The sequence below is a fragment of the Hibiscus syriacus genome, unplaced genomic scaffold (genome assembly GCF_006381635.1).
Source record: "Hibiscus syriacus cultivar Baekdansim isolate YM2019G1 unplaced genomic scaffold, ASM638163v2 tig00111947_pilon, whole genome shotgun sequence".
In the NCBI taxonomy this organism is placed as follows: domain Eukaryota; kingdom Viridiplantae; phylum Streptophyta; class Magnoliopsida; order Malvales; family Malvaceae; genus Hibiscus; species Hibiscus syriacus.
This window is the reverse complement of record NW_024063219.1, coordinates 1,372,776-1,398,901: the sequence shown is the minus strand read 5'-3', so window position 1 is coordinate 1,398,901 and position 26,126 is coordinate 1,372,776. Positions and strand designations below refer to the sequence as shown.

The 26,126-nt window shown below is 37.5% G+C and overlaps 1 protein-coding gene and 1 pseudogene across 1 annotated transcript; one reads left to right on the top strand and one right to left on the bottom strand.

Moving 5' to 3' along the window:
* The first annotated feature begins 216 nt into the window (after nucleotides 1–216).
* On the top strand, nucleotides 217–4,112 carry LOC120173339 (oxidation resistance protein 1-like). The gene is made up of 9 exons (XM_039180535.1): nucleotides 217–243; nucleotides 912–1,028; nucleotides 1,618–2,138; nucleotides 2,260–2,332; nucleotides 2,717–2,794; nucleotides 2,881–2,944; nucleotides 3,213–3,300; nucleotides 3,472–3,556; nucleotides 3,721–4,112. Exons 1-9 carry the CDS (start codon nucleotides 217–219, stop codon nucleotides 3,802–3,804), a joined length of 1,137 nt encoding a protein of 378 aa, XP_039036466.1. The 3' UTR covers nucleotides 3,805–4,112.
* A 312-nt stretch (nucleotides 4,113–4,424) lies between these two features.
* LOC120173338 overlaps nucleotides 4,425–26,126 on the bottom strand; it is a 52,299-nt pseudogene continuing 30,597 nt past the window's right edge.

Here is a 26,126-nt window from a genome sequence, read left to right as displayed (position 1 = left end):
ATCAAACTCAAAGGGCTTGGTCTTGGGAACAAAGCTTCTACTCGTTCACCAAAACCATTCTTTCCTTCTCTTCCAAGGCAGTCAAATTTGGTTAAGCTTTTGCTTACTTAACAAAAGAAGAAGATGAAGAGGAATGTGAAAAGAAGTTGATGGCTGAGTTGTAAATAAGGTCTGAGGGTTGATTGAGATCAACTCAAAGAGTTGTTTGATATAGAAATGTCGATTTCTGCTGGAGTGGCCATAGTATCTTAATGGCTACCATGGATTGTTGTTTACACTTTACAATGTCTTCAGTTAATTGCATTTGCTATTTTATCAGTCTTAAGTGGTATTAGCTCACTCTTTTGCACTAGTTTTATAGTATTAACATTACTAGAAAAATGTAAAATATACATTATGCAGTGATTTCGACCTCTGTGGGAGCTTCAACTTTTTTTTTTTGGGATAAGTGGAGCGTCAACTTTATTTCACAATGAAACCATTATGCAGTGATTGTTGAATGTGACTTGTTGGCCATTGATTAACATGTTACTGGTGAGTTAGTCGCCAGAATGGGACTCGAGGAGCGCCAAGGGAACTCTCGTTTTTCCTGAGAGAAACAAAGGCAAAAATTATTTTAAATTTGAACCTCTTAGACAGATCCGGCAAAGGCCAAAATGTAGACCAGCGTACTCTTCCTCGTTAGTTTCCTTTGCTGATAATATAGACGCGATATTATATTATTATTTCAATTATGCTGCTTTTGTAGCTGAATTTGGCAGAAGTCAATCAAAACCAGAAGAAGGGTCTTTTTTTTCTTCTTTCTTTCACTGAGAATATAAATGGAATTCAGAATCAGACAGCACTCAAATCGACAAAAAAGTAGGAATTGGTGGTGTAAAAATATCATCTCTTTTTGTGAATTGGGTTAGATAATAAAAGCAAGGAAATGGGGAAGAAAAAAATCACTAAGGAGCAATGCTGATCTCACCACTGGCCTTCTTAACCCTATCTCTGATAAAACCTCCACGCCTTCCCATCCTCCTGATGTAAGTTTCTCTCTCTCTCTCTGCCTTCGTTTACATATCTTGAAAAAAAGCTTCACCCCCCCCTTTTTAAGGTTTTGAATGCTTACGATTATCATAATTATGATGATCACGGCGATGTTTGCCCTTGTTCTGATGTTTGGTCCACATCTCAAATAATGTTTGGTTTTGGGTAGTTGAGATATTGGCTTTTTGTATACTTTTATTTGTTCTGTGTTTTCTAGTTCTTAAGGTATCTGATTGAGCTTTGCAAGGTTGCATCTTTTTCTATTCCTTTCTAATTATCATTTTTGTTTGTTTTGTTTTCCTTTCCCCTCGTTTGCCTTGGTTGATCCTCCCTTGACATTGGAATTATTCCACTGATTGTTGAAATTCATTGACTGAACTTCAGTTTTGGTTTTGAAACTGCAGGGTTTTTTGTATTGTCATTTGAAACTTATCTGCAATGAAATAACTTGCTTAAGAATTGCAACCTTGTAAAAAGAGCAAATGATTTTTGACTGATTAATGTGTTTTGAAGATTACTGTTTTACTCTCTTGACAGCCTGTGTTCACGCTCTTGTTTTAACTGTTCTGATTTTCTTTTTGGTAGGAAAATGTGAATGTCTCAAAAACAAATCAATCAGAGACCGAGTCAATCAGCAAGGAGGATGATCGAGATCTAATTGATGGCCCTGATACGTCTTCATTTACTGCGTTCCTGTATTCACTCTTGTCTTCTTCGGAATCAGGTCACAATTTGAACCAGGATGAGCAAAATGATAATCAAGAAGAAGCTGATGATTCGTCAGACAACAGAATGAAAGAGAATGGTAGAAGGAAAAGCTTGCTTTCTAGGGGTAAGCAATCGCTCAGAGCTCTTTGCCAAGCTACTAGGGTCATTGGAAACAAAAATCAAGACAAAGGTGATGATTCTGATGTCAAAAGTGACAATGAAGCCAAATTTGATGGACTCGAGATGATACATATCCAAAATGTTAAGGAGCCTTTGGCTCAGGGAGACCTTCTCGAAACTTTTGAACCGTCATTGCTGCTTACAGAGAAGACGAGAAATGCTCTTTATGAATCACTTCCTGCTATTGTTCATGGGAGAAAGTGGTTATTGCTCTACAGGTGAATGCCACTGGTTTTTGGTTTGATGGACTGACTTTGGTCTTTCATCTGGATATTTAGTTTTGCTTGTATTGAGAAACGGTTATTTTTTTCTTTGATATATTTCTATTTGCTTTCATAGTACATGGAGGCATGGTATATCACTGTCAACATTGTACCAGAGAAGCATGCTCTGGCCTGGCCTCAGTTTGCTGGTATGGTTAAATGACGTTCTCCTCTCTTTTTATTGTTTTTTGTCTGTTCATAGTATATTTTACGTCTCCGATGTAGCAATGATGTTATAACTCATAAATGTGAAGCAACAAATCATTTAATGGTGATAGGAGTACCATTTCCATGGCCCAATGCAGGATATTAGTTTGACGTTTCTTAACTTTATGATTTATTTATTCTTGAACTCTTTTCCCAATTCATATGTGATTTAGTTCTTGCATTTCATCTTTTATATCAGTGACGTTTAGATTTCAAATCCAGTTCTTTTTTGAGGTTATTTTCCCAGTGCAAGTCCTTTGACGAGGTTGTCAATTTAATTTTATGTGCACTAATGTCAAGGGCTGATGAAATTGATTCTACCTTAGGTTGTTGGAGATCGTAAAGGCGCAGTGTTTGGTGGTCTGGTTGAAGCACCCCTAAAACCAACTAATGAGAAATATCAGGTGATGCTAGAAAATACCCTTTCTCGTTTTTTGTATCCAGCAGGTTCCCCCCCTTTGAATATCTTGTTCGCAACACATTTGAACAGGGAACAAACAGTACCTTTGTTTTCACCAATCGACCTGGTGACACAGTTATATTTCGTCCCACAGGTATTCCCATCTTTGTCTACCGTTTCAAAATTTGAGACTATTAATTCCTCTCTGTTTAAACGTTAAGAGTATATGATGCTGAAAAATTTACTATCCAATGAAGATATGCATGTGTTTCACAGCGTGGTATATTGACTGCTGAAATGGCATTTAACCCTCATGCATGATTAACTGGTTTGTGAGGGTTTATTTTTCTCTTCCAGCGTCCTTTGGTATTTATAACAGTTTCTGAGTAAACTCGGTACATCTAACTGCAAATATGGAACAGGTGCAAATCGATATTTCACTCTGTGTTCCACTGAATTTCTAGCTGGTGGTGGTGGTGGCCATTTTGCACTCTATCTGGACAGTGATCTGTGAGATATCTGTCCCTTTGGTTCATTTTTATTATATGAAAATATCGACCCCTTTCCTTGTTTCCCCCATTCTCCCTTTTCTCTTTCCCTTCTTTTAAATAGAACTCGTGTTAATCACAACAATTTTTTAAATGAACACTGCTTTCTGATATGTTCATATTTTTATTTATGCTTGAATGAATCTAGCTCATTCTCAGAAACGTATGGAAACCCCTGTCTTGCGTTCTCTGAAGATTTTGAAGTGAAGGAGATTGAGGTATGCACTTTGCCATTCTCTCTCCCTCTCCCTCTCCCCTCCCCATTTAACAACCATCACTGTTCTATTTGCTTCATGAATTCATATTTTCCTTGTTTGTAATATGATCGTGAAGATGCCATCTTAACAGAACATGTTTCATTAAATTTACCCTTATATCACAGTTGTGGGGCTTTGTATATGGATCAAAATATGAGGAAATACTTGCTTTAAGTAAAACAGAGTTACCTGGAATTTGCCGATGGTAAAGACCCTTTGGGAGCATGAGGCTATATTATTTCTTCCTGCAATCATCGACTACCGGATGGTTTTGATCATCTTTTCACGTGTGCCGACAGAACCAACAACTGGAATCAGAATTTGTCAGTGTAAATGTCTTTACTGTTTACTTATGCCTGTACACATATCTGGCATCAAGCTGAATAGTTGACTAAATGTTACTGACAATATATGGAAGAGTGATTATCACTGTAATCTATTTCTCTTATATTTCATTAGTCATATCAGAATTATTACCATGGTTACCATATTCTTAGCAAATGTAACAACTTTTGGCCTTCACACGGGGGTTTCCTCAAAAAGGATTTGTATTACCTCAATCCTCAGTTTAATGCATCCTTCCAGTGTGACATGTAATGGATGTTTGAATGAGAATTGATGTATAATAGATGATGTGCTCCTGATGACCTTTCCATATTCCCTATGAACTTTGTAATGGGAAATGAGAAATTAAGACCAAGTGTTTAACCAATGACATTTAAATAACAATTGCAACGCAATATTACTATTGTTATCTTGCAGTTTCGACCTTAATTGGCACAGCCATGACAAATGAGATGCCACAGACAGCTGTCAAATAAAGTTTTTATTTTTTTATGCTGCTGCAATCTTTTCCTCGATTCCTTTTTGTATCTTCCGGGAAGGATTATTGATCAGATTCATGGCATTGGCATCCGCTGCTTCCTCATAAGCAGAAGCATGAATACCGAGAGCAGCACGACCGGAGGGGTCAGGATTTTTTGACCATGCTGCATCCCATGCTACTGCTTTTGCCGTGTTGCACGCCACACTCGGATCTCCTGGAACTGTTGATCTTGCAGCATTCTGCTTGGCATTGGATGATTAAAGCAGCAATGTCAAAGATAATCCAGCAATAAAGGAACAAACATAATTCAAGAATTGGACGATTAAATTATTTTTCATCACGTCAGGAAATAGTGCCATGCTCAAAATTGTCAAGTCAGCATCACACAAGTATCTAGAAATCTAATTTTCGGTTTATTTTGCTTTCCAAAAATGATATTTCTGTGACATGTCCTATACCCCACAACAATAATTAAAAAAAAACTAGAGAAACAGAAAAAGATGGAAAAACAGAAAGGTGAACAGCATAATACCTTGGGGAAAAACTTCTCGAAGATAGTTCTGTAATAGTATCCCTCCTTTGTGGTTGGGGTATTCTCAGGGTAATAAAAGCTCGCGTTCATCAACATTGCATCGGTGACCTGTTAAGTTTGGAAACAAAAGGTTGTTACAATTACTATGCAGCCTAATTTAGAATGTCTCCTATAAGAACCACATACGAATATGCCTACCTGTTTCTCGGCATGGTCCTTCAAACCATCAATCCACCTGTATCCAACTCCATCACTGAACTGCTCTTTCTGCCTGTATAAAATGTGCTGTAACAGAGGGAAAATGAAGTTTCAGTCTTCCCGGTAGGTTTCCATAATATATCATATTGAAATATTAATACACTGAAGAAATATAAGCAAAGGACCAGATAAAATGATAACACCCCATCAAATTATCTAGATTGCAGGAATATTTCAAAAGAAGATACACCAACCTTAGTCAGATATGGCTTCTGATCATCGTCAAATGCATTAACTATAAGTGTACATTCCTGTACAGAAAAAAATGGGGTCAAAATATGTAACTAAATTCTAAAACTCCACCTTTGACCAACATGCGATAGAAACTACTAGTGGTCAAGTAACTGACACCCCGTATCATTTGCATAAGCTCATTATCGAATAAAAGAACCTAGAAAACTGACTACCACCTTATACACCAAATGAAAGCACCAAAAGCCAGAACATATATTGCATTCAAGAGTGGAAATTGATGTCACTCCTACAATGTGAAATGTTATTCCCGTAAATGGATAAGTAGAACCAGGAAAGATAACATGCTGAGAAAAAAAAAGGCTTGTCTAGTTTATTCCAATATGAATGGACATGACATTCTTTTTCTCAACATTAAACTAAGTGTAGCAACATAATGACAATTTTAGAAATGTCGTACCATTTTCCACTCAGGATCTATACTCATTGCAACATTGATGAACTCTTTATCTTAAAAGGGTACACGAGCTTCAAGTCCCCATGCCGAAGTTGACTTGTTTGCTCTCAAGCAATCATAAAGATGAAGAGCTCTGATCCGTTGAATTAATAAAACATCATCACCAAAACGTGAACAATATATAACAGGTAACAGGTGAACAATATATAACAGGTGACAGGTGACCATGCCTAATATATGGATTCCTCCAACTCATTTTTCTAAAATCCAGAAAAAAAAGTAATGGTCAGCTGCAATACCTTTTGGCATGTTTCTTCATGAAACTCCTCTTTGTTAGAAGATTTATGGAAATACAAGTAACCTCCAAAGATTTCATCAGAACCCTCCCCTGAAAGAACCATTTTTACTCCTAAAGATTTGATTTTCTTGACATAAAAAACATGGGGGTGCTGGCTCTGATGGTTGTCACATCACATGTTTCAATGTGGTAGATAACTTCCTCAAGGGCATCTATCCCTTCCTGGCAGATCAAAATGGGAGAAAGAAAGAAAACATGAAAAATTGAAAAGAACATATATTTGTTATCCTTTCTTAAATCAAGCAGAAAATTACCTGGACAGTGAAATGAAACTCATGGTGAAAAGTTCCTATATAAGCTGATACCTCTCTTGCAGCTTTAAGATCAGGAGACCCCTGAATAATAAAATTTCAAAAATATTATAAATAAAGTGGTAAAGCAAAGTTTATGTCAAAAGAGTGTTATCTGAAGTAGTAGAAATTATCCTAACAACTAGATAGATATTTTGCATAGACCATTTACATAATACTAGTAGCAGCAGTTTATAATGCAATTGTACAGGCATTCTTCAATTAATAATTTGATTTATCCATCAGTTACCTAACCTGAACGATCATAGTGTTTAAGGTAACAACAAAAATATCCAATCAACAGGCATTTCCTTTACACAAATAATGACCCACGGAGCCAGGAAACACAATATAATACAAGGACATGTAATATATACCTTCAAACCAATACAGAAGGTATGTAACTGTGAGCCCCACTGGCAAGCAGCCTCTGAATAAGCTAGATAACGGGCAGCTACAGCAACAACAAGTGATGAGTCCAGCCCTCCAGATAAGAGCACTCCAAATGGTACATCTGTAATGAGCCTCTTAAGCACGGCCTATATGCAATAAATTCACAAGGAAAAGCTAGTGGTGAAACATAAATGGCATAGCACAAAAAGTAATACCAGCATCTACCAATTTAAGTATTTAAGTTTAACATGGTAATAATTAAAAATTTAAATCCCTTTGGCATATACCAAGAATCTTAAGATAGTTTTGTTGACAGTTTTCTTGGTCGAGCTTTACATGACTAAATAGGATGATATAGACAATAGAGAGGCAGTCAGACAGACAAAGAACTTACAGAAAAAGAGAAGACAAATTTATGGAAAGAGCCATACAGTTAGGATTAATGCTTCCAATTCTCGAGTAGAGGTCAAGCTGAATTCTTAGACCTAACATTGGGAGATATCCTAAAAGCAAAGAGTATATTAAATTAACAAGAAAAATAAGAACTCCATAAACTGAGCTCTGCTGTTGTTCTCGTCCAACAAAATTTCCAGATGACAAAGAGGCCACAAGAAAAGGAACATGGTAAATAAAGAAATCTTAAAATATAACCTGAGCCTAGCCAATTAGGAGGAGCGGGAGCCTGCATCACAGAGACGAAAAGACTTTAACCCGTCAAAGGATCTACTATAATTTATCGAAAGAGTTTTACAGAAGAAACATGGGAATGCAACACAGTAATGCCACGGTGGCTACTTAGTTAATACTGCTTAATTCACAAAATATTTTCAATTTCTATTTTTCTGCCAATTTGTGGGAAAAGGTGAGACGTAATGACATACAATTCCATAGTGCTAACAGCAAAAAGATAAAATTAATAAACAAGAAGGGAAGCAGAAGGTTTAAAGCATGCCTTCTCAAAAGCCTCTCGTAGGACTTTAGGATCATATGGAGTTGAAGGTATCTTTTCCGAGTACCATGGGGGGTTATACCATCTTCTAATCCCTTCAGCAGACATTTTGAAATCCTACAAATAAAAGGCATTGCATAGAACACTGACAAACAAATGTGAATTTAAAGAATTCATAGCTGAACCATTAACAAGAGAAGAATATCATATACCATAGAAAATCAGATTCTCCTTAAGAAGTTGTATAAACAATTTTTAAGCCGGTTAGGAATTAATATATTAAAAAAGGACTTTGCTTGCTTGAATATATATGCCCTGGAAGGAAAGACATAAATCGTTCACAATCATCACTCAAAGCTTTCATCTAAGAAGCAAACCACATAGAACCTGCAAAGTAATTAGAAATTAATTAGTAGAATGCATCCACTACAAGGAAGGGGTGAGGAATTTGATTTTGGAGAAAAAACCGTCATTTCTTTTTATTCAGGAATCGAAATTGGATTCGATGAATCCAGGACTTATGAGAAGACTTGGAGGTAATATGTTGCGGGGGTGTGCCTGGTCTCCAGCAGTTGGGGCAGCGAGAGGGCTTATTTCTATATAGGATGAGGTGGTATTTAATGTGCACTCTCAATCTTTGGACAGTAGGTATGTGGCTACTATTGGAAATATTCAGGGTTATTCGGGACAGTTTTGTTTCATTAATGTTTATGGGCCGTCGGTTGATGCAGAAAAGGAGGAGTTTTTCAATGATCTTCTTTCTTTCTTGGTGTAAGTAGATTGTCCGATTTGTTTGGGGGTGTGTAGATGCTCATTTTTATCCGAGTCTAGGTCGGAGCAGGCCCGAAGCAAACCAATTACATGCCCCATTCAAGCCCAACGGACAGCAGATATATGCACAAGAAGAGAGCAGTTTGAGGGTTGGTTTTTAGTAGTTTTGGTTTTTAGGAAATAACCACTCATCATCAGTAAAAGGAGATTAACTACTGGAAACTATAGAGCATGGGGGGGCATTACACAGAGAAAAAAAAAGGGAGATAGCAACAGAAAAATAAAAAGGAGAACGATAGAAGAGAAGAACCGGAAATCAACACAAGAAACAGGAGACAACACACGGGAGAACAAAAAAGAGAATGAGGGGAATAGAATAGAGAGGACAAAAACTAACCAAGGGGAAGTGAGAAGAGGATCATCAGCAGTAACCAGAGAACAATTCCAACAGAGGATTCAAGCAATAACTAAAAACAAAAACGTTCGTCAACGGAACTCTTCGAAAAAACATCCATTGCAATTAGAGTTTCATTCACCATTGTATTGAAATCCAAGAAGCAATTGAAAGCAAGGAGCAGTTTTTTTTGGTATTTTCTATCTTTATTTCGATTTCCAGTATTTCTTTATGGGTGTTCTTATTTTCAAGCAAATGAAAGATATGAGAAAAGAAAAAGTTTAGTTCGTTACCTTTTTTTTTCGTTGATTCTGTCCTTACCAAGTATAAGGAAACCGAGAGTTCTGGTTGGCCTTGGTTCGGTGTGGTTCCATTGGTCGTTTTAGAGGGAGATTGGTGTCTGAACGTCGCCGACTTATAGCTTGGTCCTTGTGAGGTTTAAAAAGGTTTGGTTAGGTTTAATTTTGGCCTTGGTGGCCGTAGTTTCTACGGCCGTTAGGGTAGTGAGCCGTGTAGGGTTGCGCTTGGAGCAGCGCCGTTCGTGAAGGGGAGGTTTATTGAGAGATAGACAGTAAACACTCATCAGCAAGAAAAATAGAACTATCCATTAGCAGAGCGAAAAGAAAGGAAACCAAAGAACTCATCACTAACAACCATCGGTGGAACCCAAAAACACAGATTACACCAACTAACACCAACCAAAAATTTCAGAGATCAAAACAACAATCCTTACCTTCCTGACTTGAAGAGGAGAGCCATTATCACCGCTTGAAACCCGAGCCTTGTTGTGTCGTCGAGGGTAAGATTTTCACCTTGCGAGTACTGTTGTTGCATGATATAGGGGTCGAGAAGTATGGGTTTTGAGGGCGATACCGAGTGGTTTTTTAGGGCAGCACGGTTTATGCTTTGAGTAGGACGTTCTCTTAGATGAGTGTCCAGTTTTGGAGGTGATTAGGTGATGAAATCGATTGGGTTTCAGGTATTTTAGTCTTAGATCTTGGCTTTAGGTTGGTATTTGGAGGGGAGAACGAGGTTAGGTGGCGTCTACGCTCCTCATCGGAGCCATTAGGCGGTAGAGGCCACGAGTGGTAGCTGGTGGGTTTCGTTTAAGGTTGTCGATGAGAGAAGAGACATTGAGAGTGAGAGAGAATGCGGCTGATGCTAGGGAAGGAGAAGTGAGGACAGGGTTTTATTTTATCTAGGTTTTAAATTTATAACGCTACCAAAACGACAGTGTTTTTGGGTTGATGCAATTTGGTCCTCAGATTAAATTTATTCAGGCTTCTATTTGTGTCTTTATATTTCATGTGTCTTTCATTTTGGTTCGTCCTTACGTTGTTTCGAGTTTTACATTAGTTTTATATTTAATCTGTACTTTTGTTAGTTGACATTTTAGTCCTAGGTCAAAATTTTCATGTTTATAATCTTGTTACTTTGTTTCATGCACATTTAATTTTAGTCATTTGTATGTGTAGACTTTATTATGTTTTTAGTCCATTAGGATAACAAGGGTTTCTTTTTGATTTCAATACTTAAAATGGTTTAATGTTTGTTTTATCTCAATTATTATTATTTCTATAATTAAAATAGTAAATTTCTGTTATGTATTATTTAGTATCTAGGTTAAGCATTTTACTTGATTTCTGAACTTTTTTTTTATGTTATGATTCGTTTTCTTTATTTTAGTCATATTTAGTTATTTGTGTTAATATGCATATAGTATATAATTTATATTTTAAAAGTATGCATATATATATATTATTTATTCATTTAAATATAGCATTGCACGATAATTTCATATATTATTTAGTAATTAGATGTAATATATCCTTCTTTAATTAAGTTTTCCATGGCATCATTTTTGCATAATTTGCATTAGCCTCATTTGCATAACTCGACATATTACATAATCGGATTAAGGGTAATACCCTTTTAATTTAAAATTGTATTAAGTGGGCAGTCATAACTGATTTGAGGTCCGCTTTTAATGATTTTAAAATAAAAGTGTATCTCGAAAGTGAAACCAAAAAAATTGATTCGTCACCTAAAATTTGGGAATGAAAGAAAAAGAAATGTTCGTTTATTTAAATATATCGAGAAAAGGTTGTTATATCTTTAAGATCTGGTATCGATATTTGTAAATAATCGAACATTCTTTATCTTTCTAAAATGACTTGGTAATTTTAATTTAATTCGTTTGAGTGTTCTTGAATGTTTTAAATTTACATTTTTGTTTTATGGGATCAAAAATCAAATTAAGTTCGAATTTGTAAAATTCATTGCAAAAACGTTAATTAATCGATTAGGTACCAATTTAGGGCGTTGTGGGGGTGCTAATCCTTCCCCACACGTAATCGACTCCCGAACTCATTTTTTGGTAACGCAGACCTTAATTTGTTGTTTTAATTAAAATTAATTTTTATTTAAAATAACAAAATATTTTTGGGTGCCCAATCACACCCTAATCAAAGATTGGTGGCGACTCTTTGAATATTTTTTTTTTACGTAAAGAGAATTTCAAAATTTTCGAAACGAGAGGTTTTTAAATCGTATTTATTTTTAAATTAAAAATCAATTGAAAGAGATAAGTTAAAAATTGATGTGGTTTTCAAAATCTCACTTTTTCACATTTAAGAAAAAAATCGTTTCGACAGCTTGGCGACTCTGCTGGGGACTTTTTTTAGAGAGTCAAGCCGATAGTCGATTAATTAATTGTCTTTGCAATTGAAAATTACATATTCGTTTTAATTTGATTTTTGATCCATTGTTCGGTTTTTAATAAGTTTCGTTTGTATTTTGATTTCTTTAATTTAATTCGATTAACAATTAAATAGTTGTACTAATTTGTTTGCTAATGATTTCAGATTAATTGTGTGAATTTAGGAAATTTTTGAGTGTTTTTATTGTGTTTTTTTCGCTTTTCCTCACACACTGCACAGTTGCATTTTCATGACATGAGCTAAAACCCCGCTCCGTCCTAATTAAGTAGGAGTGAGAGACTATGCCCTCGTGTGGTTTTCACCTCCGCATGGGATAGTGGATCGCTCCTGGAGCTCACGCCTTATGGTCCTCGTGATGGTAATCACCTCCGCATGGACATAAGGAGGTGTGTTCCCTCGAAATTGAACTCGATCTCCTAAAGCCTGTGATGGGCCAGGATTGAGGGTTCGGTAGCCCAATGGGGCACCGGCAAGGATAATTCGAGAACCTATTACTTTAGAACCTAACCAGGTATATAGTGAACGTAGAGCCTGAACTTAGGTTGAGCCAAACCCGAACCTTAAGAATCCCGTGAGGAGGGTACACAAGGAAAAGCTTTGTTGAGTCATTTATTTTCGTTTTTTTGAATGAGCATGCGAACTAGATATCATGCGGTTAGGTTTATTTTTTGAACAAGCATGCGAATTAGATATCATGCGGTTATTTTTGTGAATAACAAAGCATGGGGGTAGATATCATGTTGGGTAGGATCTGATAAAGCATGATTGGGTAGCCAGCATGTGGGTAGGATTCTTGAACAAATTATTATCCCGATTTAATTTCTTTATGTTTACTAACCGATCTTTTGTTGTCTTTGTCTTGTTTCTTTTCTGTTTTGCATTGCACTATCCATTACATGGTGTTGATTTGGGATCGATGTCCATATAGAACAGTCCCAACTGACCAATGGGGACAACGTGATGCCTGGATACGTGTCGGAGTTATTTGGTTATACTCACATCAACGTGCGTTAGAATGATCTAAGTGAGCTAAAGGAGATATGGGGAAGATGGACAGTAGTCGATAAGGAGATGTTTTATCAGTTGTACGGCGATATTCCTTATCTTCTGGATGTTCTTATTGACCGAAATCTGTTTAGAGCGTTGACACAATTCTGGAATCCGGCTTACAGCTGTTTCACATTTGGTAGAGTGGATCTAATACCAACAATAGATGAATATCAAGCTTTGGTCCGTTGTTCGAGGTCACAGATGGATAAAGTATATACCAAGCTGCCAGTCACTCCTTCATTTAAGAAGAAATTACTATTGATGACCGAAATGAGTGAAAATTGGGTAATCAGAAACATTAAGAAGAAAGGAGACAGTGAGTATATCTCTTGGGCTGCTTTGAAAGAAGTAATCGATCATCATCCTGATAAGAGAAAGAAGCTTGACTTGTTTGCTTTAGGGATTTATGGGCTCGTTATTTTTCCAAAGGTGCTAGGATATGTAGACGTATCAGTCGTTGACCTGTTTGAAAGATTAGACAAGCACGTGGATCCTGTTCCAGCCATTTTAGCTGAGACATTCTGATCTTTGAGTTCTTGTAGGTGCGAGGGAGAAGGACGCTTTATAGGATGTGCGCCTTTGCTACTAGTGTGGATTCTGAGTCATTTTAAACATGTTGAAAGAGCACCAGGACGAGTGTTTCTAGAGGGGTTTTCGCCTTTGAAAGATTTTCTTTCTAAATAATGGCCTGGGGGCTTCACCGAAGAAAAATGGATGGTCATCTTCAAGGATATTAGAGATGGAGATATTTTGTGGCGAGCTTCGTGGAATACCTCTTCGGATATACTTTACCGATGTGGAGAGCGAGATTGGGTTCCTTTGCCAGGTATATGGGGTTATGTTGGGTATGCACCGCTACTAGTTTCCAGACAGTATGGATCGAGGCAGTTCATCCCAGCCACGTGGGACTTGGTAGGATCGGATTTTGCATTCAAAGGAGATCAGTATAAGGGTAAAGTTAAAGGGGTTGCTGAGGCCTGGAAGCAAACTCGTCGCGTGAATTTGTTCACCTATGATCTCGAGTTATCTCAAGAGTACGAGCAGTGGAGAAGCAGTCGAGTAAACGACAACATCCCGATAGTGAATCCTGAAAATATTCAGCCGGTGGAGGAACAGCTGAGAGTGGTGCCATCTCCATTAGAGTTAGCCAAGCGCGATTTCGAAGCAGAACGGAGACAATGGAGAATGACTTTACAGAAGCTATAAGATGAAGTGTATCAAAAGGGATTGGAGATTGACATTCAGAAGAGTAGAGCAGATCAAATTGAAAAAGTAGAGAAGCAACTTCGGCTAGAATTTGACGATCTTCGGTCAACTTATCAGCGAATGGTAAAAGCTCAGGCAGGTTCTAGCTCGAGTAAGTCTGTCGAATTGAGGCAAGAGGTGGCGAGCCTCAAAAGAGTAGTCGGAGAGAGTCAAGAAGAGCTCAAACAAAACAGGCACCAAGTGAAGATTTTATCGAAAGAAAAGGATTCTTTAGAGCAGCGGTTACAAAAGAGTCAAGCCCAGAATGAGAAGTTGAAAGAGAAAATTTCAAGTTTAGAGACTGCATTACGACGATACCAAAACAAGGAAGGTAGCTCGAGCCAAGGGGAGGTTGAAAGTCTGAAAAAACAAGTGAGTGAGCTTGAAGCCATGGTTCAAGATTTTCAGAGGCAAGCAAGTGAGCTATCGATAGTTCCTTATGAGGGGGATATACAGTGGCGTTTTCAATGGGAGCGAGCTCAGGCGAGAGTTAAGCAAAGAGAAGATCTTATTGCTTGTTACCTAGGACACGCGCGGGGAATAGCTTAATATTTGGTCATTCTATCTGAGGAAGCTGCTGATGTAACTGAAGAACTGGATCCAGAGGCTGAAGAAAATCAGAAGATTGTAGAGTTGCTAGCACATGTACAAGAAATAGGAGAGATGGTGCAGATTTATTTGTGATATGTTTCAACTTTGTAATTGAACATCGTTCTAATATAAAGAGTTGTTCTAAGGAGTCATTCCAGGATCAACACCCTGCATTTTGCATATGCATTTTTAATACATTTAAATTTTTGCATCGCATTTTATTCATTCATATCATATGTTTCATATTCATTAATAAATATCAGTGATAACAAAATGACTCTGTGACAGAGTAATACTGGAAAATCCCAATTATATCTACAGAACCAGGAAGAATATGGAGGACAAACTTGCCCAAATTGAGAAGGCTCAGTTGGAGTTATAAGATAATATCAAGAAAATGCAAGAAGATATGATTAATGCCCAAAAGGAGATGTTTGCCAAGTTTGCGAGTATGTTGGAAGGAAGAAATCCATAACATGGGAAAAGCCCTATGCCAGAAGGTGTAACTGAAGACCCACTTCATCATCCAGGGTTAACCCCAGAACAATCTCAGAATGTTCAAGTGACCCCTGTTCATGTCGGGAAGGTACACATTAATCCAGTCGGTGCTTCTGTTAACGTACAGCCTGGATCTAGTTCGTATCAGGAAGAACATCAATATCATCAAGTTCCGGACCTTGATGAAGAAGCCAAGAAGGACCAAAACAATCTGTTGGATGAGAAATGGAAGCAGTTAGAAAGAGAGGTCAGAGCCATGAAGGAAGATACCAGTGTCTATGGATTTGACGCAAAGGAGTTAAGTCTAGTTCCTGATCTGGTCTTGCCTCCAAAGTTTAAAGTTCCTGACTTTGAGAAGTTTGATGGTACTAGGTGTCCCTCTGTGCATATCACGATGTTTTGTAGAAAGATGACCAGATACATAGGGGATGATCAATTGTTGATACACTGCTTTCAGGAAAGCTTAACTGGCTCGGCAATCCGATGGTATAACCAGTTGAGTAGAGCTAATATTAAATCGTGGAAAGACTTGGCTAAGTCCTTTCTTGAGCAATACAAACATGTGAAAGATGTTAGGCCCAACAGGATGATGTTGCAAGGAATGGAAAAGAAGTCTAACGAGAGTTTTAGACAATATGCTCAAAGATGGAGAGATGTAGCAGTGCAAGTCCACCCGCCATTGGAAGAGGAGGAAACAAATATGCTTTTTTTCAACACCTTAAAGGCTCCTTTTTTCTCGCATCTTATCGGTAATCCTTATCGAAGTTTTGCTGATGTGGTTACAGCAGGAGAAATGATTGAAATGGAAAGAAAATTGTAATGAATGTTAGTGAGGTGGTATCACCCATGAGTTGGGTGTGGTGCCAGATGGTCAAGGTAGATTGTTGAAGCCCAATTTGACGGGTGAACAGTTTAACAGTGGAGAGGTATGTCAGTATCATAACAGTGAAGGACACAGTATTCAGCAATATCCTGATTTCCTATCTTTGGTACAAGACATGATGGACAGTAAAGAAATTGAGTTCTTTAGAGAGATTGCTGAAGAAGAGGAAGCGGAAGTTTGCGCTTCAGAAGGATCGTCTAAAGGGGTATACAATGCCAGTTGTCCCCTAATTATTACTCCCAAAAATCGAGTTGCTGAGAAGGTAGCCCCGAAAGTGGTTATTACACCTCCATATCCATTCCCATATCGGAATAATAAACAAGTGCCTTGGAGATATGATTGCCAGATGGGGGATGCAACAAAAGAGAATGAGGAAATAGATGAGGTGGGACGCTTTACTAGGAGCGATAGGTGTTATTCTCTTAATCCACCTAATGAGTCTGAGAAGAAGGTTGCAGTTGATAAGGGGAAAAAGGTTGATGTGCGGATAGAAGAAGATAAGCATGTTATCAATGAACCAGTAACCGAGAGTGAAGCAATAGAATTTTTGAAGTTTCTAAAGCATAGTGAATACAGTGTTGTGGAACAGTTACACAAGTTGCCTGCCCGTATTTCTGTTTTATCATTACTTTTGAGTTCAGAGACCCATAGGAATGCTCTGTTAAAGGTTTTGAACCAGACTTTTATTTCGAAAGAGTTGTCCATTGAAAAGTTGGACCAGTTAGTTTCCAATATACAAGCTGATAATTTTTTATCTTTTTCTGAGGATGAAATCCCTTCTGGGATGATGGGTAGTCAGAAGGCTTTGCACATTACAGTTAAATGTAAAGGGCATATGTTGTCCCGGGTCTTGGTTGATAATGGTTCAGCTTTGAATGTGATGCCCTTAGTGACTCTAAAGAAGCTTCCATTAGATAGTACACTTATGAGAACCTGTCAAAGTGTGGTTCGAGCTTTCGATGGGACTAAAAGAGAAGTGTTGGGGCAAGATTGATGTTCCTCTGAATATTGTTCCAGCAACTTATGAAGTGGAATTTCTCGTAATGGACATTATGCCTACGTACAGTTGTTTGTTGGGAAGGCCTTGGATTTATCAGGCCGGTGCAGTTCCGTCCACATTGCACCAGAGACTGAAATTTGTGATTGATGGAAGGTTGGTATGTATTCATGCTGAAGAGGACATTATTGCTTCTGTTTCTACTACTGCTCCGTATATTGAAGTTGATGAGCAAGCTGTCGAGTGTTATTTCAGATCGTTGGAGTTTGTCAATGCTACATTTGTGGCCGAAGGCAGGAAGATACCAAAGCCTCGATTGTTAGACTGTACCAAGATGGGGCTCAAATTGACTCTTAGAAGAGGAGCGAAAGTTGGAAAGGGGTTAGGTCGACAGTTGCAAGGACCGGTGAATCCAATATGCCCTGTTACTAAAAGAGATCAATTTGGTTTGGGGTATCAGCCAACTCTGAGGGATAAGCTGAGAGGAATTAAGAAGGGTCAGGAAATGAGAAAGGCCAGATTGGCTGGTGAAGACCTTAGCTGGGAACCCATGATCTTACCGCCGTTGAGCAGCTTTTTCATATCTGGGGGACATATGTTTCAAGGGAATTCAAGGAACACTGAGGTGATAGTTGAGGATGCCTTGGGAGATTTAGGCATTAACATTATAATTGATGATGAATTTGAGGAAATGAGAGTTATGGGCATTTATCCTGCACCGCCGGGTTTCGTGTTGAACAATTGGACCGCGGAAGAACTGCCTGTAGTTTACAAATCTTTTACAGAGTAATGCACTGGAACTTTCTCCCTGTTGTTCATACCCTGGGGCAATAGGTGATTTTATGTAAAGGGTTAAGCTGTTTGTTTTTTCTTGCTTTCAATAAAATATGCATTCTGTTAGCTCCAAATGGCAAACATTCTCCCATGCATTTCATTCATTCATTCTTTGTTGTATATATGTATGTATTTATTTCTTTCTATTTATTTATATGGGAAAAGATCCTCCCATATGTATATATGTATATATCTTCTCTTTCATTATTTTTCAGGAGCTCAGATATCAATAATATGAATGCCAATGACTCTGACCCGGAGATTTCGAGAAGCCTATATGTCAAGGGGAAATCGAAGATTGTGATAATGATGAAGGATGTGAACTACCTTCTGAATTACTGAAAATGGTGGAGAATGAAGATAAGCAGATTCTGCCTCATAAAGAGCCTACTGAGATTTTGAATTTGGGGACAGATGAGGATAAGAGAGAAGTAAAGATTGGTACCACTATGTTAGTTGGAGGTCGACATGATTTGATAGAATTGCTTCAAGAATACAAAGATGTGTTTGCTTGGTCATATGAAGATATGTCGGGTTTAGATACAGAGTTGGTTGTTCACAAATTGCCAATAAAGCCTGAATATAAACCGGTACAACAAAAACTGAGAAGAATGAGACCCGAGATGCTGCTCAAGATTAAAGAGGAAGTGAAAAAACAATTTGATGCCGGGTTTCTTAAAGTGGCTAAATATCCTGAATGGGTGGCGAATATTTTCCCAGTACCGAAGAATGATGTGAAAGTTCGAATGTGTGTCGACTACAGAGATCTCAACCGAGCTAGTCCAAAAGATAATTTTCCTTTGCCACATATAGACACGCTAGTGGATAATACTGCTGGAAATTCTTTGTTCTCTTTTATGGATGGTTTCTCTGGCTACAATCAAATTAAGATGAACCCTGAAGATATGGAAAAAACAACGTTCGTTACCATGTGGGGAACGTTTTGTTATAAAGTAATGCCGTTTGGATTGAAGAACGCCGGGGCAACATATCAAAGGGCCATGGTGACGTTATTTCATGACATGATGCATAAAGAGATAGAAGTTTATGTCGATGATATGATTGTCAAAGCTAAGACAGAGGAAGAACATATTGGGAATTTGAGAAAACTCTTTAAAAGACTAAGAAGATGCCAACTAAAACTCAACCCAAATAAATGTACTTTTGGGGTGACAACTGGGAAGTTGTTGGGATTCATAGTAAGCCAAAAAGGAATTGAAATATACCCAGATAAAGTAAAGGTTATTCAAGACTTGCCAGCCCCACGAACACAAAAAGAAGTCAGAGGATTTTTGGGGAGATTAAACTATATAGCTCGGTTTATTTCACAGCTGACGGAAAAGTGTGATCCCATATTCCTCCTTCTTCACAAGAATAACTCAGGGGAATGGAGTGAGGATTGTCAAAGAGCTTTTGAAGCAGTGAAAAGATATTTTTCGAGCACTCCAATCTTAGCGCCACCCATCTCAGGCAAACCCTTGATTCTTTATTTGTCAGTTTATGAAAATTCAATGGGGTGTGTGCTGGGGCAACGTGACCAAACTGAGAAGAAAGAAATGGCTATCTATTATCTCAGCAAGAAGTTCACTGAATGTGAGATAAAATACTCACCCATTGAAAAGTTGTGTTGCGCTTTAGTATGGGCTACCCGAAGGCTTAGACAATACATGTTGTATCATACTACTTGGCTTATATCCAAGCTTGATCCCTTGAAATATTTAATGGGTGTGCCTGCATTATCTGGAAGATTAGCTCGTTGGCAGATCTTATTGTCCGAGTTTGACATCCAGTATGTAAACCAGACGGTAATTAAAGGAAGTGCTATAGCGGAATTCATTGCAAGCAGAGCTTCGGAAGAATATGTGTCGTTGAGCTTTGATTTCCCAGATGAAGATTTAATGGCTATTTCGGTAGAAGAAGCAGTTGCATCCACTAGTAAATATTGGAAGTTGAACTTCGATGGTGCTTCAAATGCCTTGGGACATGGAATCGGGGCGATTTTGGTCTCACCAGAGGGAGAGCATTATCCTTTCACTAGTCGACTTAATTTTGATTGTACAAACAATATGGCCGAGTATGAAGCTTGTGTTCTGGGTCTTAGAGCTGCTGTTGAACGCAAAGTAAAAATGCTTAAAGTGTATGGGGATTCAGCTTTGGTAATATACCAACTCAGGGGAGAATGGGAGACAAAAGATCCTAAGCTTGTAGAATACCGTAAGTTGGTTATGGAACTTGTTAAAGAATTTGAAGAAGTAACTTTCAATTACCTCCCCAGAGAAGAGAATCAAATGGCAGATGCCTTAGCCACACTGGCAGCAGCATTTAAGATGAACGAGCATTCAAATATGATGCCCATTGAAATGAAGGCTTATGAGTATCCAGTCCATTGTTTTAATATTGAAGAAGAAGAAGATGGACACCCCTGGTATTATGATATCTTGCAATATATAAGGTATCAGAGTTATCCAGAACAGGACACTAAAAATGATAAGAGAACCATTAGAAGAATAGCATCAGGGTATATGCTTGATGGTGAGACTCTATACACGAAAATTCTGGATCAGGTCTTATTAAGGTGTGTTGACACGAAAGAAGCCAAGTTGATTCTTGAAGAAGTGCATGAGGGAATATGTGGTACACATGCTAATGTGCATGCTATGGCCAGGCAAATTATGAGATTTGGGTATTATTGGTCAACTATGGAAACAGACTGTATCAATTATGCCCGAAAATGTCACAAATGTCAGATTTATGGAGATAGGATACATACTCCTCCTCATCCGTTGCATGTAATGACAGCTCCGTGGCCATTCTCAATGTGGGGCATGGATGTTATTGGATAAATTTCGCCCAAAGCTTCAAATGGTCATCGCTTCATTCTGGTAGCCATAGATTATTTCACCAAGTGGGTAGAAGCAGTTTTTTACGCAAATGTTACCCAATCTACAATATGCAAATTTTTGAAGAAGGAGATCATTTGTAGATATGGTTTGCCCGAGAGGATTATCTCCGATAATGAAAGCTTCAAATGGTCATCGCTTCATTCTGGTACCATAGATTATTTCACCAAGTGGGTAGAAGCAGTTTTTTACGCAAATGTTACCCAATCTACAATATGCAAATTTTTGAAGAAGGAGATCATTTGTAGATATGGTTTGCCCGAGAGGATTATCTCCGATAATGCGTTGAATTTAAATAATAAGATGATGGACTCGGTCTGTAAACAATTCAAAATAAAGCATCATAATTCCACCACTTATCGCCCAAAGATGAATGGGGCAGTAGAGGCGGCTAATAAGAACATCAAAAGGCTCATAGAGAAATGACTGAGACCTATAAAGATTGGCATGAGAAGTTTTCATTTGCTCTGTTTGCCTATCGAACTTCTATACGAACGTCAACTGGGGCAACTCCATTTTCTCTGGTATATGGGATGGAAGCTGTCTTACCTATTGGGGCAACTCCATTTTCTCTGGTATATGGGATTGAATCTGATTGAAGAAAAGAGATTGAAAGCTATTTGTCATGGTCAGATGTACCAAAAACGTATGATACGGGCACATGGTAAGAAAGTTCGCCTTCGAGAATTCCATGAGGGAGATTTGGTGCTTAAAAGGATTTTGCCTGTTCAGAAGGATTTCCGAGGAAAATGGATGCCAATTGGGAAGGACCTTATGTTGTCAAGAAAGCCTTTTCTGGAGGAGCTCTAGTCCTAACTGAAATGGACGGATCAAAATTACCTATCCAGTGAATTATGCGGTTATTAAGAGATATTCGCTTGAAGAAGAAATAAAAGAGAAAAAAGAAAAAAAATGAAAAATAATAATAAAAATGAGAAGAAGAAAAAGAAAAAAATGAGAAAAAATGAAAATGATGGAAAAAACGAAAAGAAAAAAGAATGAAAGAGAAAAACAAAAAGAGAAAAATGAAAAAAAAAAGAAAAAATAAAAGGAGAGTTCAAGATGAAAACCCGAAAAGGGCGACTTGAGTTGAATTTGAAATTCAGAATTCGTGCATGGTGGAGGTTCTGAATCAATTTTGGAAGTGGAAAGAGCTCCTGATATGGATAGTAACAATGATAGTTGGTGATCAGGGATGAGACTAAAGATTAGTGAGTCTCGATTGAAATAAACAAGAGAAATTGAATGCACATGAGATTCAATACTGGTTTAGGGCATCCAATGATAGAGATTTGGGAGTTTAGAAGTAGCTTCATACTCTTAAGCATCACAATTTTGAAGATCTTTTTGACAGAAGCTACGCTCGAGACATTCTAACGGTGTGCCAGTTCAAAAGCATTTGCATTATTGATATTTGAAGACGCCTACTCTTTTGTTCTTTTGCTTTTTCCAGTTAAAAGTTTGCCATTTAGTTGCCAAAAGTTCTCTATATTTATATAAATAAAGAGATGTCTTTTATTGTTCGTTTCCCTCTTGTAAACATCTTATTTTTGAAAGGTTAAAACATATAGCTTAACTTGAAGTACATGAGATCATTTTGTATTATTGTGCAAAAGGTTTTGGAAAATACAGGTATTCTGAAGCTGACAATGGTTTATACATGTAAGCGTGTGTGGCTACAGGAAACTAAAATCTTGAAATTCATAGAAAATCACAGCCAGTAAAAGATGACCCAAGGAGATTGTCATTAATCAAGAAGTTGGTTATGGGTACCGGTGGGTTTTCAGAAAACAAAGAAGTCAAGGTCCTGTTAAACCGAATGATATGGTATTGAGATTGTCAATTGGGGTGAATTGGTCAGACGTTCTGTGCCCAAGACGAAACCGAGTTCCATTGAGATCAAAGGAGATAGAGTTCATTCGAAGATGGACACACATTGAATTGCATAATTGCATACATTTTAGACATGAAAAGGATCATTGCATTCATAATTGCATGATGACTTAAATATTTGCAGGTTTCCCAATGATAGTTGAAGATTGAAGATATTGAAGCATCGAGATGAAGATAACTGGTCTTAAAATTTTGACAAGAATGATGTTCATACAAAAATTGAGTCAAAGCAGATTCACATATCCAATGGCTTCCAAACAAGTTTTCATTTGGCCTTCGAAACAAGTCAAACTTAAGCCTTCATGAAAGAGTTGTGAAGCAATTCAAACTTAAGCCTTCACGGAAGAGTGGTGAAGCAAATCATATATAAGCCTTCAGGAAAGAATAGTGAAGCAAATACGTTTGATGAAGATTGTTCGAGTTCTATACTCCCTGAATGAATAGGGAGCGGACCCGTTTTATGAAGATTGTTCGAGTTCTATACTCTCTGAAGGAATAGAGAGCGGACCCGTTTTATGAAGATTGTTCAAGTTCTATACTCTCTGAAGGAATAGAGAACGAACCCGTTTTATGAAGATCGAGTTCTATACTCTCTGAAGGAATAGAGAGCGAACACGTTTTATGAAGATTGTTCGAGTTCTATACTCCCTGAACGAATAGGGAGCGGACACATTTGTTGAAGATTGTTTGAGTCCTATACTCTCTGAAGGAATAGGGAGCGGACACGTTTATTGAAGATCGAGTCTTATACTCTCTGAAGGAATAGGGAGCGGACCCGTTTGTTTAAGATTATTCGAGTCTTATACTCCCTGAATGAATAGGGAGCAGACACATTTGTTAAAGATTATTTGAGTCTTATACTCCCTGAATGAATAGGGAGCAGACATGTTTATTGAAGATTGTTTGAGTCTTATACTCCCTGAATGAATAGAGAGCAGACTCGTTATTTGAAGATTTTTCAAGTATCACTTCTCTTGAAGTAACAGTGGAATGGTTTAATCTTTTGAAGTTCTCATGACCGGACAAACTCGATCATCTTTTGATCTTTGCTCTATTCTCGTTACACAACAATGAGCAAAGAGAAGCAGCTTTAGATGCTCATTTTTATCCGAGTCTAGGTCGGAGCAGGCCCGAAGCAAACCAATTACAGGCCCCATTCAAGCCCAACGGGCAGTAGATATATGCACAAGAAGAGAGCAGTTTGAGGGTTGGTTTTTAGTAGTTTTGTTTTTTAGGAAATAACCACCCATCATCAGTAAAAGGAGATTAACTACTGGAAACTATAGAACATGGGGGGGGGCATTACACAGAGAGAAAAAAAGGGAGAGAGCAACAGAAAAATAAAAAGGAGAACGATAGAAGAGAATAACCGGAAATCAACACAAGAAACAGGAGACAACACACGGGAGAACAAAAAAGAGAAGGAGGGGAATAGAATAGAGAGGACAAAAACTAACCAAGGGGAAGTGAGAAGAGGATCATCAGCAGTAACCAGAGAACAATTCCAACAGAGGATTCAAGCAATAACTAAAAACAAAAGCGTTCGTCAACGGAACTCTTCGAAAAAAACATCCATTGCAATTAGAGTTTCATTCACCATTGTATTGAAATCCAAGAAGCAATTGAAAGCAAGAAGCAGTTTTTTTTTGTATTTTCTATCTTTATTTCGATTTCCAGTATTTCTTTATGGGTGTTCTTATTTTCAAGCAAATAAAAGATATGAGAAAAGAAAAAGTTTAGTTCGTTACCTTTTTTTTCGTTGATTCTGTCCTTACCAAGTATAAGGAAACCGAGAGTTCTGGTTGGCCTTGGTTCGGTGTGGTTCCATTGGTCGTTTTAAAGGGAGATTGGTGTCTGAACGTCGCCGACTTATAGCTTGGTCCTCGTGAGGTTTAAAAAGGTTTGGTTAGGTTTAGTTTTGGCCTTGGTGGCCGTAGTTTCTACGGCCGTTGGGGTAATCAGCCGTGTAGGGTTGCGCTTAGAGCAGCGCCGTTCGTGAATGGGAGGTTTATCGAGAGATAGACAGTAAACACTCATCAGTAAGAAAGACAGAACTATCCATTAGCAGAGCGAAAAGAAAGGAAACCAAAGAACTCATCACTAACAACCATCGGTGGAACCCAAAAACACATATTACACCAACTAACACCAACCAAAAATTTCAGAGATCAAAACAACAATCCTTACCTTCCTGACTTGAAGAGGAGAGCCATTATCACCGCTTGAAACCCGAGCCTTGTTGTGTCGTCGAGGGTAAGATTTTCACCTTGCGAGTACTGTTGTTGCATGATATAGGGGTCGAGAAGTATGGGTTTTGAGGGCGATACCGAGTGGTTTTTTAGGGCAGCACGGTTTATGCTTTAAGTAGGACGTTCTCTTAGATGAGTGTCCAATTTTGGAGGTGATTAGGTGATGAAATCGATTGGGTTTCAGGTATTTTAGTCTTATATCTTGGCTTTAGGTTGGTATTTGGAGGGGAGAACGAGGTTAGGTGACGTCTACGCTCCTCATCGGAGCCATTAGGCGGTAGAGGCCACGAGTGGTAGCTGGTGGGTTTCGTTTAAGGTTGTCGACGAGAGAAGAGACATTGAGAGTGAGAGAGAATGCGGCTGATGCTAGGGAAGGAGAAGTGAGGACAGGGTTTTATTTTACCTAGGTTTTAAATTTATAACACTGCCAAAACGACAGTGTTTTCGGGTTGATGCAATTTGGTCCTCAGATTAAATTTATTCAGGCTTCTATTTGTGTCTTTATATTTCATGTGTCTTTCATTTTGGTTCGTCCTTACGTTGTTTCGAGTTTTACATTAGTTTTATATTTAATCTGTAATTTTGTTAGTTGACATTTTAGTCCTAGGTCAAAATTTTCATGTTTATAATCTTGTTACTTTGTTTCATGCACATTTAATTTTAGTCATTTGTATGTGTATACTTTATTCTGTTTTTAGTCCATTAGGATAACAAGGGTTTCTTTTTGATTTCAATACTTAAAATGGTGTAATGTTTGTTTTATCTCAATTATTATTATTTCTATAATTAAAATAGTAAATTTCTGTTATGTATTATTTAGTATCTAGGTTAAGCATTTTACTTGATTTCTGAACTTTTTTTTTATGTTATGATTCGTTTTCTTTATTTTAGTCATATTTAGTTATTTGTGTTAATATGCATATAGTATATAATTTATATTTTAAAAGTATGCATATATATATATATATATATATATATATATATATATATATATATATATATATATATATATATATATATATATATATATATTTATTCATTTAAATATAGCATTGCACGATAATTTCATATATTATTTAGTAATTAGATGTAATATATCCTTCTTTAATTAAGTTTTCCATGGCATCATTTTTGCATAATTTGCATTAGCCTCATTTGCATAACTCGACATATTACATAATCGGATTAAGGGTAATACCCTTTTAATTTAAAATTGTATTAAGTGGGCAGTCATAACTGATTTGAGGTCCG

Bases quoted from the DNA above. Each gene is read 5' to 3' on its own strand.
- LOC120173339 (XM_039180535.1), top strand. From the start codon at position 217: ATGTCGATTTCTGCTGGAGTGGCCATA. The intron at 2,333-2,716 runs GTATGGTTAAAT...ATTCTACCTTAG, and splicing joins GGCCTGGCCTCAGTTTGCTG to GTTGTTGGAGATCGTAAAGG. The intron at 3,301-3,471 runs GTGAGATATCTG...TTTTTATTTATG, and splicing joins CTCTATCTGGACAGTGATCT to CTTGAATGAATCTAGCTCAT.